The following is a 12,500-nucleotide window of genomic DNA, read 5'->3' on the forward strand; positions in this document are numbered from 1 at the left end:
TGTGTGTGTGTGTGTGTGTGTGTGTGTGTGTGTGTGTGTGTGTGTGTGTGTGTGTGTGTGTGTAGTGGGTGTGTTTGTGGCGTTAATGTGTGTGAATTCGAGAAAGGAAAATGTAAAAAAAAAAATACAAACACACGCACACGCACGCACACACACACACGCACATGCACACGTACCTGGAGCTCTAGCGGCGTGCAGGTGGAGGGCATACAGGTGCCGTACGCCATGAAAGAGAGGGTTTGGGGAAGCAGTATAGGCAAGGCAGGAGTCCTCAAGTTCAGCAAAGGTTTCAGCTTCTCTTTGGCGGACCTTTAGAGGGAGATGAAGAGGATTAAGGGGCGGGAAATGATAGGCGACAGTGTTGGAAGAACAAAGATTTGAGGACGTAGAGAACAGAAATGAGAAAGAAAATAATGAGGGGTTGAATAGAAAGATAAATGATTTAGAATAGAATAATAGGGATGGAAGAGGAAAGCAAGATTATTAAGGAGAAACAAGAGGGAATGAATACGAAGATAGACGAATTAGAAAAGGAGAAACAGGACAGAGGGAGAAAGTAAAGAAATTGATGAGAAATAAATAGAGGGTTGAATAAACAAACGATTTATAAAAAAAAGAAAGAGGACTGAAAAGGAGAAAAGAATAAGGAGGAAGATAAAGGTTTGAGCAAGAAGGGCTGTAAAGAAAAAAATGGAAGACAATAGAGAAGGAAGAAAATAATTGAGATGAAAGAAAGGGAAGTATGAAATAGAAGGAGAGAATTGAGAGGAGAGGGAAGAATACCAGAGAGAGAGAGAGAGAGAGAGAGAGAGAGAGAGAGGTATTAAGTCTCATTAGCTTAGCCCGATTCATTACCGTGACGTGAATGTAGGTAATGAACTCTCACTCCTGCCTAATTAGTCCTGCATTTACCCTAACGAGAAGCGCAAACCTTTTCACTGGGACAATTATGCCAATGCCACTCGCGCTCTCTCAAGGCCACGCACTGTCCCTCACCCAGATTCCAACAAACGTTCTGCATTAATTTTCTTTCCCTGTCCACCACCACCACCACCACCACCAGCCATGCAAATATCTTTCAGTACATTCATGAAGCGACGCAATTTTCATTTTTCAAGGGTTAATATTAGCATGCAATCTACATTCACTAGTTTAGTCCATGGTTGCTCGCGTTTCCTAGTATTGTGCAGTTAGTTCTTGCTCTAATTGGTCACTCTGCTTTGCTGGATGTTGATTTTAGGCAGTGTAGAGGAGAATATTAAATGGCAAATGATCACTTGTACACATTATAGTTTCGACAATATTAACGTAACTAAAAGATACCTGGGAAGGGCGAGAGGACGATAAAAAAAAAGAATTGAAATGCCTCTCGGCCTCTCGGTCTCTCTCTCTCTCTCTCTCTCTCTCTCTCTCTCTCTCTCTCTCTCTCTCTCTCTCTCTCTCTCCTTCCCTGGACAGATTTTTTAACATGTAAGAATTGAACGTGAGAAAAAGAAAACATCAATTTTGTCTAGATTCACGGCGGTGCGATTCATTAAAGTGCAGACAAATTTATGGCAACGGTCCCTTGTGGCGGCGGCGGCAGCGACAGTAATGGCGGTAATGGTGGCGGTGGCGGTAGTGGTGGTGGTGGCAGTAGAAAGTGTTCTTTATCGTGTGTTGTAATTTGTGTGGTATGTTCCTTTGGGGGAAGAGGGGTGGCACTTGTGCTTGTTGTGCGCGTGACGGTGCCCTTGGTTGTGCGGATGTAGGATGGTGAAGGTCGGGGAAGGGGAAGAGATGCATGGTGTACGTAAATGTAAGCACCAGAATGAGTAACTTTCATTGCTCTGCCTAAAACCTGGAAACTCGGAAACTAAACTAAAGAGCAAGGTTTCCCTCTTTACTCATAAGTAGACTTATACACTTTCATGCACTACAATGCTGCTGAAAGGGGGAAGGAATGAGATGCTACACAAAACAACTACATTTCCGTTCCCCATTTTACGTATACAACCCCATTGCAATAAAGCTGAGAGAGATAGGAATGACATACCACTTAAAAATGCGACGTAAATGGTTTCTTTCCTCCTCTGCATTAATAATTTCCCTATCTAAAAGAGCAAAAAGAAAAAAAAATCCATACTCTTAGGTACTAAAAGGGAATTCAGGATAGGTATACGGACAAACCCTAGAAAGAAGTATAAGAGAAGGCCATACTGATACTCACGCGTAGGTCACCAAGCAGTACTGGCCACTAAAGTCAGCGGGAGGGATGGCAGTAGAACGTTTCTCAGCTTTAAAACTTGGAAGATCGGAGGAAACACGTCTATTTGCATCTTTCTGGTCTGGTATGCTGTTGTGAGATTGTTGAGCCGCGTTGAGGAGCCTGGAGAGCACACCGACAGACTGGAGAGGGAGTTTCTGAGACATTTTGAGATCCGAGGAAGGCTGGAAGACTCTTATGTTGAGACACTCCTCAAAGAACCCGAGCTGTTTTACGTTCCCGAGTAGGAGGCCGTCACCGAATTTACCCCACGAGTCCACCACTGCTTTACGTAAAGGGAGAGGGAGCAGAGATGTAGTAGAATAGGGGAGATGAAAAGAGAGGTATGAAGAACAGAGAGGGAAAGGAAAAGAAGATTGAAAGATACGATGAACGGAAAGGGAAATGAAGTAGAAGCGAATAAAGAACAGAGGAAGGAAAAAATAAATGAAAAAGTAAGAAGAGCAGAGAAGATAGAAAAAATATGGAGAACAGAGAAAAAAGGAAAGGGAGAAAGAAGTGGGAGTAATGGGCAGTATTCCATCAACAAGTAAACAAAGATAAAGCAACGAAAAATGCAAACGTGATGTATGAGTGAAAGAGAAAATATGGAAGTGCAGAAAAATAGGAAGAAAGGAAAGAAAAAGTTTTAGGGTTAGTGAATGTATGGGAAAATTTCTCGAAAACCACCCACACACACACACACACACACACTAGAGCTTTCAACTTTAGTGTGTGTGTGTGTGTGTGTGTGTGTGTGTGTGTGTGTGTGTGTGTGTGTGTGTGTAGCTTTACCCTATCTTTACCATAGTATCGACCACCACCACCGCCACTCACGCTGCAGGGGCCACAGCTCGCCCTTCGGGATCATGGTGCTCAAGTGTGCCATGGCTGTGTAGATGGCGGTGAGGTCCCTGCGGCAGTGTGGATTAACCTTGGTCAGGTCAGGCAGATAGAGGTGCACCAGGTCAAGGAAGGTCGTCTGGGCAGAGGTCACGTGGCCTGCTGGTGACATGGGTATTCTACCATGAACTTCTTGTGATCTGGCAAATGAGAGGAGTTTGTTTGTATGGGGGAGGAGGAGGAAGAATACAAGAGGAAAGAACAGACAACAACAGCTTTACTGAACTAAACAAGGTTGTCTGTGTGATTCTGCTACCACTGCAGGTACATCTCAGAGTGTCAAAAGTTAAGAAAAGTTTGTAATGAAAAGCATGAAAACTAGATACAGCTTTCCTGAAAATTAACATTGTGCCAGTTTCAAAAATTTGCCAAAGCAATTTTATAAAGCCTAAATAAAAAAAAAATGTGTGACTGCCAAATTTTTCAGTACATCTTAAAGAATCAAATAACAGATGGAGGAATTTGTAGTGAAAAGCATGAACAACTTTTTAATATAGATAACATAGTCTATTCATTCGCCGCTATACTTTATCACCGCCGCACATATCAAGGGAAACCATCGGTTAGCACTATGAAGAAACAACCTTGGATAAGCGAACATGCAGCGTGAATAACAAGATAATGGAGAAGTGGACTATGTTATCGCATGATAGTTTTAGACCACAAACAGTGAGTGTCACCATGCACGATATCTGTTTGCTTTCCCTCTTTCTTTTTTTTTTTTTCCTAGTTTTCTTCCAAGTGGCAATGTCAACATCAACTTTTGGTGACTAACAAACTCTTATAAAATTCTCCTAAGTGTCTCCTTAACTGACCCACTGCACCTTGCCGGCCGTGATAAGCCACACCTGCTCAAGTGACACCTTTTATTTATGTATGCGTCTCGTTATCGTTCATTGCTCCTTATCGTCCCTATTTTACACACAACACACAACACACAACACACACACACACACACACACACACACACACACACACACACACACACACACACACACACACACACACACACACACACACACACACACCTTCCAGTTCCAGGCGATCTATAGATAGGTACAGTACAAAACTTCCTTTCTTTTCTACTAGCATGCATATCAGGCAGCGAAGCATAGCAGTCCGCCGCCCTACGTCACTGTATTCTGATGGCCTCGTCCACCTTTCCTCACATGATAAGACCAAACACCCCATTGCTCTCCCTATCAGTCATCGGTCATTGACTTGCCTTTCTCTCATTCGCTCCCAAGATTTGCAGACACAGTGGTGAGTCTCAAGTAAAGAGTAAATAGTGTCGGGGTAGTAGTAATAGTAATAGTAGTAGTTGTTGTAGTAGTATTAGTAGTATTAATAGTAGTAGTAATAGTAGTAATAGTAGTAATGGTAGTAGTAGTAGTAGTAGTAGTAGTGGTAGTAGTAGTAGTAGTAGTAGTAGTAGTAGTAGTAGTAGTAGTAGTAGTAGTAGTAAAACCAGTAGTAGTAGTAGTAGTAGTAGTAGTAGTAGTAGTAGTAGTAGTAGTAGTAGTAGTAGTAGTAGTAGTAGTAGTAGTAGTAGTAGTAGTAGTAATAGTAATAGTAGTAATAGTAATTGTCGTAATAGTAATAGTAGTAATAGTAGTAATAGTAATAGTAGTAATAGTAGTAGTAGTAGTAGCAGTAGTAGCAGCAATAATAGTGGTAGTAAAAGAGAAGCGTCAAATGCAATCAGAATCCAGACTTCTATTCCGTTAACTTTTGTTTTGTGTCTGAATATTGTTTTTTCTTTTTTCTCCTGGAGTTAGAACTCGTGCGTGCTTTCTCATTCCTGTTGTTGATAACTTTGTCCCCTCTCTTTCACAACTAAAAAGATATATAAATATATATATATATATATATATATATATATATATATATATATATATATATATATATATATATATATATATATATATATATAGAGAGAGAGAGAGAGAGAGAGAGAGAGAGAGAGAGAGAGAGAGAGAGAGAGAGAGAGAATAAGCAAGTGGCTATACATCAATAGCCAGTGTTATCGGAATCCTGCCCCTCACATTGTATTGGAGCGACTCGAGGCTACACTCACACTCTGAGTTAGAGTCACTCACTCTCTCTCTCTCTCTCTCTCTCTCTCTCTCTCTCTCTCTCTCTCTCTCTCTCTCTCACCTGTTACGCTGCACGGCCTTTAGTATCGCCTCTCTTAAACTTGCAGTCTCATCATCAACCTCTTCCTCTTCCTTCCAATTGTCTGCCTCCACACCCGTCCACCGGAGCGGCGACTCCACTGCAAAGATGCCACCTCCACTATCCACATCCCGGTGCCTGGTATTGATCCATCCGCTGGCGCTCCTAGCGAGTCCGCCGCGCGTGAGACACACCAACACAAACACAAGCGGCGCCAAGTCCTTCATGGCGTCCACTGATAAGTTTTTTTTTTTCAAGACGTGAGGGTTTTGTTTCAGGCGTCTCAGCTACTGCCCCGCTACTGCGCAGCCTTGGCGGGGAACTGAGAGCTTGGCGTGGGTTTTGCGGATGTATCTATGTTCAGTGGTCTTGTTTGGTAAGTAGGTGACCATTACTGTAATCTAATCATGCACTGAAAATAAGCCATTACTATCTTTTGCAGAAGTGGGTCAGTCAGGGGATGGGCATGATAAGGTGCCTGCCTGTGTACCATGAATGGTGGTGGGTTGTGTAGGGAGAGTACTTCACAATTAATGGGTCTAGGTGTCGTGCTTCTTTTATACTTCCCATCCAAATCACTTCACATATTTAACACTCAATGATACCTGCATCGTACACAAACATTGTAATTAATGTTACACATCCTACATACAACTAATCCCACTGTCAATATGTAACACCAATAATAATCTGACTGCATCACAGTTTTCTGATTATACTTATTGGAACTGTGACAGGTGACTTACCCATTGTGATCCTCGCAGGTCTGACTGCTCTGTACAACTTATTTTTGATTCCTTCTGTCTATTTCTGTCTCCTACTCATGATATGCATGTGATGTTAAAGCCACTTTTTGCCCCAACAAGATATCCATTGATATAAGATTTATTTTGTAATACTCCAGTCATACTGTTCATTTTCTTTACTTTCAATACGGTTCTTTTTTCGAGTAACTTTGGTAATCACTAATCAGGAATATATCTGCCCGTCTTGTCCACTTCATTTGCTTCCACTTGCTTCTCGATCTAGTAGTCGCTGCCTGGGTATCCTCTCCTGTGATCTGCTGCTAATATCTGACTCCGTTAGTCTTGCAATGACTCACTGCATCTTGTCTTCGGTGGTTACGTCTCGTCTCTCATCTATCAGGGCGGGGATAGCTTCTTGTTATCTTGGTACCTGCCTTCTTGTTTATCATCTTTTTCCTTCATTTATTCTTTCTACCTTTTATTTATTTCTTGTATAATTTTCTAATGTGTTTAATTTCTTAGAGATTCTTTAGTGACATCATAAGGCATCTCAGTAAATGTCACATGAACCAGTGACAGCTGAACCATTGACCAAAACTGAACCAATTGTTAAACGAACCAATAAAAAACTGAAAGACACATGGAGCCAGAAGAATGATTCAACCAAAAGACAATTGCCGTCTCATCTGTCTCTAAAGGTGAACTCTTTTCTGATACCTCTAAAAACTCTACCCTGGATGATTCAAAGCTGCTTCCTACTTCTCCTCTATCCTCCAACTACTTCATGCTAATCATTTAAGATTCTCCTTAGTGATGTTTTCCAGACCCTCGCTGACCTTAACCTTCATGCAGAAAGTTGATGGACCTGATGTGGTTCTTCATATTTTTCAACAGAACAGGCTCCGTGAAACTCTTCCAACTCTATCAACATCATTTTGTTTCTTTTTCCTGTTTGCCTAAATTCATCTAAGTCCCATAAAGGGAGACCACTCTAATCCTCTAGACTGCCTTCGTATCAATTTGATTTCCTCCCTCTTTATAGTGTTTGCATTTATCCTCAATCGGAAGGTTCATAAGCATCTATCACTTCACAATCTTATATTTGATCGCCAGTATGGGTTCCGCCGTGGCTGTTCCATAGTGATGACCTAGGTTTCCGTCCTGAATCTTTTAAGGAGAGAGAGCACGAGTTCACTGAGTACAAGACTGATAGAGACCAAGAAATGCGACTAATGAGATAATTTTGATTGCCCTCCAAGGACAAACATCAAGGAGATCACGATGCATGTATTCATTCTATGCTGCACTGTGTATGACATTTTCTGATCAATCTATAGAAGATTGATTAATCTATGTATTCTTGAGATGAATTATAAGAGTAAAAATTAGCATCTGTTTTGTTTATCAAGCGACTGTGTGGCCACTGTACGTTTGGTGAAAAGGGGCAGAATGCACTGTCTGGAGGAGGGTTGTCTTGTACCTAAAGGAAAGTTACAACACACACTTACAGTCAGCTCGCGTCAACAGACAAGACATCGCATTGTTAAGATTAGTTCAAAGGAAGACTCCTGCTTCTGTGATATAAAAGAGACTTTGAATTACTCAAAGGAAGGATACAATGTGTTGTAACTATTTTATGCACTTGAAAATACTTAATATACTGACAGACAATTGCTGTCTTTCAAGATTTCATGTACTGCGTAATGTGATAAGTTAAACACATCTGACCCAATATTGGCTTTAACCAACACGAAAATATAGCAGTTATCTACAATTAGATACAATACATAATTAAAATAAGTGTTTCCTAGCATTGTTTATCCCATACGAATAATATCGCTATCATACTAAACACAAAAGTTACCAATACACACCTGGTAAGGATGAGACGCTATAGACGAGTGAAGGGGAGTCATTGCTTTTACCTGAATACTTGAACTAACCTATATCACTGAATCACCAAAACTGAAACACTAATCTATCTTAAACAAGTCACCCAAAGTTCGAACGCAACCTTAACAACCAATCCTACACTGAAACAACTAACTACCTTTACAATCACCACGCTGCGTACTTAATCGGAAATATATTTTTTTTCTGAAGGTTTGCAATTACAGTAAATATGTAACATCTATTATTTTCATTACTGCCTAAATAGAGAACAATATCCATCATTGTTTTGTTTAGACAATGCGTAATATTATCAATTATCTATATTTGATGTCAAGAGACATGTGGCATTCACTCACCGCCACCACCACCACCACGGCAACAGCCTCTCTGGTTTGCAAGTTGCAGCACAAAATGTTTCATCTCTGATCTTATTGACTCTCTCTCTCTCTCTCTCTCTCTCTCTCTCTCTCTCTCTCTCTCTCTCTCTCTCTCACACACACACACACAAGGAGAAGAGCGCGAGTCTGTGGAGTGATACACCCATTCACACTTAATAACGTCCTCCATACCCAAAGAATCGTAGCTGAGCGCCAGTCACTGCTTCTCTGCGCTCAGTTCACCGGTGCAGGGAAGTCGGTGTGGCGGCAAATCTTAGAGACATTTGCGACAAAGATTTCATGGTCGGTTGCCCGATGTAGTAATATTGAAAGTACTGCTGGGAATTCAGTGCGATATGAGTAAATTGATCTCGAAATTCGCAATGTGTGTGTGTGTGTGTGTTTCACTGTTTTCACTGTTTCACTGTTTGATCTGACGAGACAGCCAGACGTTACCCTACGGAACGAGTTCAGAGCTCATTATTTCCGATCTTCGGATAGGCCTGAGACCAGGCACACAACACACACCGCGACAACAAGGTCACAACTCCTCGATTTACATCCCGTACCTACTCACTGCTAGGTGAACAGGGGCTACACGTGAAAGGAGACACACCCAAATATATCCACCCGGCCGGGGAATCGAACCCCGGTCCTCTGTGTGTGTGTGTGTGTGTGTGTGTGTAATTCACCTCCTCGGTCACCTACTGGTCACCTAGCCAGTCTTCTCCATTACGGATCGAGCTCAGAACTCATAGACCGATCTTCGGGTAGGACTGAGACCACATCAACACACAACACACACCGGGAAAGCGAGGCCACAAGCCCTCGAGTTACGTCCCGTACTTATTTACTGCTAGGTGAACAGGGGCCACACATTAAGAGGCTTGCCCATTTACCTCGCCGATTACCGGGACTCGAACCCGGGCCTCTCGATTGTGAGTCGAGCGTGCTAACCACTACACTACGCGGTGTGTGTGTGTGTGTGTGTGTGTGTGTGTGTGTGTGTCTGGGTGGGTGAGTGGGTATGTGTTATTTCTGGAGGATGTCAATGTCACGGATAAAGTTATTCGTTTTCAAATATACGGGCATGATGGTAGAAAGTTTTTATTTTCAAGGGTGACTAATATTTTCTTTGTCTTGAAGTGAAATGGACTTAATGCTGTGATAGGAAATTATTGGAAAAGAGAGAGAGAGAGAGAGAGAGAGAGAGAGAGAGAGAGAGAGAGAGAGAGAGAAGAAGTGTTGATCATTTCCTTTTTTCTTTTATGTCCTGGCTTATAGCGCCTTTACGTAACTTGAAGAGTATTGGATGCGCTGTTAAGCTTCCTCCCATTAGTGGCGCAGGCAGTTTTATTTATAATGTTACCCAATTATAGATTAGAATATTTGAGCCTTGTAAAAATGCCGTTATTAATGCGTCCTCCCGCCCCTTATCTCTCTCTCTCTCTCTCTCTCTCTCTCTCTCTCTCTCTCTCTCTCTCTCTCTCTCTCTCTCTCAATGGACTTTATTTATTACATTTTTGGTCAGTTCCCTTCCTACATAAAAATAATGTGTCTGTTTACTACCTTGTTTTAGTTACCTAGTTGTATGTTACAGAGTTGTAGCGGGTCTCATAGTGACCAGTCTTCACTTAATCCATTCCAGATGTCCACCGTCTAGTGCGGAAAACTGAACTTCTTAATGTTGCTCAGACACTGACTTTTCATGATCTTGTAATGTCCTCGTGTTCGTCTATTTCCATCCTCCTTCAGTGTTAGCAGGTTTTGTCTATCTATCTTTTCCATACCATTTACTAACTTTTACATCATTATTAGATCTCCTCTTTCCCGTCTATCCCTCAAAGATGGTAGTTCCATCTCATTCAGTCTTTCCTCATAGTGAAGATCCTTTATTTCTGGGACCATCTTTGTAGCAGTCCTTTGGATTCTTTCTAGTTTCTTGATGTCTTTCTGCCTGTATGGTGACCATACCATTGCTGCATATTCTAGTCTACTTTTTATCATAGTGGTTATGATCTTTTTCAGCATACTCTTATCCATGTAACTGAACGCCACATTGATGTTACTTAGTGTCTTGTATATTGAAGCAAATAGTCCATTTATGTGTCTTTCTGGAGATAAGGGTATCTTGTATAATCACTGCTTTTCATTTCAATCTCTTCTCTTATTATTGAGGAGGAGAAACGTGGCAGTATTTTTCTTCCCTCTCATCTTTTATTTCTTCATTCTGTTTAATATTTTTTTATTTTCCTTCCTTTCTATTATTTTACATTATTTTCCTTCCTTTCTTTTATTACTCTTATTTTTTTACCTTTATCCATTTCCATTATATGGCATTTCGTGGTATTAAATTCTAATTTCTGCTTTTGGCTCCATTTCCAGATCTTGTCAATATCTTTCTGCAATTTCATACAGTCACCAATGTTCCTTATTTCTCTGAAAGGCTTCTCATCATCTGCAGACAAATTTATGTCGCTACTGAAACCCTCTTGTATATCGATGACATATACTATTTGGAACATAATTAGTGCTATCACCAACGTGTGTGTGTGAGTGTGTGTGTGTGTGTGATTATCTAACTATCTGTCTGTCTGTATGTATGTATCTATCTATATATCTATCGATCTGTCTGTCTGCTTAGCCGTTTCTAAGTTACATATCCTCCAGAACTAAAACCTCACTCTCTTTCTTTTTTCCATAGGTTGTTTTCAGTCACTCACGCACCACCCGTTTGCCAGCGTCAGTATCGAGGTGTGTGTGTGTGTGTGTGTGTGTGTGTGTGTGTGTGTGTGTGTGTGTGTGTGTGAGAGAGAGAGAAAGAGAGAGAGAGAGAGAGACAGACAGAGTGTGTGTGTGTGTGTGTGTGTGTGTGTGTGTGTGTGTGTGTGTGTGTGTGTGTGTGTGTGTGTGTGTGTGTGTGTGCCCCTGCTTCAGTCACTCCTCACACCTGTTGTCCCACACTCCTCCAATTCATAGATAACAGAATGAGAAGGCTTCCGTGCATCTGTGTGTATCTGTCAATAGAAACGTGAATGAAGTTTGAATTGTTGTCAGTAAGCAAGGATTATATTATTAAGTCTTGTATATTCCTTTTCAGTCAGGGAGGAAAAGGTGTAGAGAGAATGGGAACTTAGGACTAGGGAAGAAAACGGTATAATTTTATGGTAGCTAAAATATATATTATCTTTTAGATATGTGCTTAGTTTGTTCATACACACACACACACACACACACACACACACACACACACACACACACACACACACACACACACACACACACACACACACACACACACACACACACACACACACACACACACACACACACACGCACGCACGTTTTTTTTTTAGATATGCTTCACGAAATATATCACAAATGGCAGCCGCTCCTCATGAACTGATTGTAAAGAGGATTTGTCAAACATTCATTCCATTTACTTGAAGTTGAATGAAAGTGATTACTCCCATTCCATTACAGAAGATAAATCAAAACGTTATCAGTAAAAGTTAGGTAAAAAAAAAACATTAAAAAGGCAAAACAAGAAAATAGAGGCAGTGTTTTCCCCATCGGTGCTGATTCGACAAGTAAAAGTGGAAAAAAGTCTTCACTTCACGAGGAAAAGCTGGAAGGTGGATAAGCTTGTCATCCACCACCACCACCATCATCACCACCACCGTAGCTCAGATGGGTGTCATTGTCTACACAGATTGATTGGGTCTCGTTTCTTTTCCCTCATACTGCCACCCCTCCCATCCCCCTAAACCACACCCCAACTGCCACCCATCCTGCAGCCACCCGTCCTACTACCACCCCTTCTTCTGCCACCCTTCCCCTGCACCACCCCCCCTCCACCTCACCCACCCCTCACCAGGACCACCTACTCATGCCACCACACACTTTGTTCTAGGGTTTCTATTTTCACCTTATTGAGTTTATTATTGAGGAGGAGAAACGTGGCAGTATTTTTCTTCCCTCTCATCTTTTATTTATTCATTCTGTTTTATATATTTTTTTTCTATTTTCCTTCCTTTCTATTATTTTACATTATTTTCCTTCCTTTCCATTATTACTCTTATTGATTTTCTTCCTTCCTATTATTCGTATTATTTCCCTTCCTTCCTATTATTACACGTATAGTTATTTGTTTTCTTTACC

The 12,500-nt window shown here is 41.2% G+C and overlaps 1 protein-coding gene across 1 annotated transcript in view; it reads right to left on the reverse strand.

Moving 5' to 3' along the window:
* Positions 1-6,675, reverse strand: part of LOC123511690 (nose resistant to fluoxetine protein 6-like) — a 20,773-nt gene extending 14,098 nt beyond the window's left edge. The window contains exons 1-4 of the mRNA XM_045267745.1: positions 5,306-6,675; positions 3,083-3,288; positions 2,210-2,528; positions 177-309 (exon numbers count right to left, since the gene is read on the reverse strand). Coding sequence (XP_045123680.1) covers positions 177-309; positions 2,210-2,528; positions 3,083-3,288; positions 5,306-5,550 — 903 coding nt within the window. The 5' untranslated portion in view covers positions 5,551-6,675. The remainder of the gene's footprint in view (positions 1-176; positions 310-2,209; positions 2,529-3,082; positions 3,289-5,305) is intronic.
* Positions 6,676-12,500: the final 5,825 nt, after the last annotated feature.

This window comes from Portunus trituberculatus, chromosome 31 (assembly GCF_017591435.1).
Source record: "Portunus trituberculatus isolate SZX2019 chromosome 31, ASM1759143v1, whole genome shotgun sequence".
Lineage (NCBI taxonomy): Eukaryota > Metazoa > Arthropoda > Malacostraca > Decapoda > Portunidae > Portunus > Portunus trituberculatus.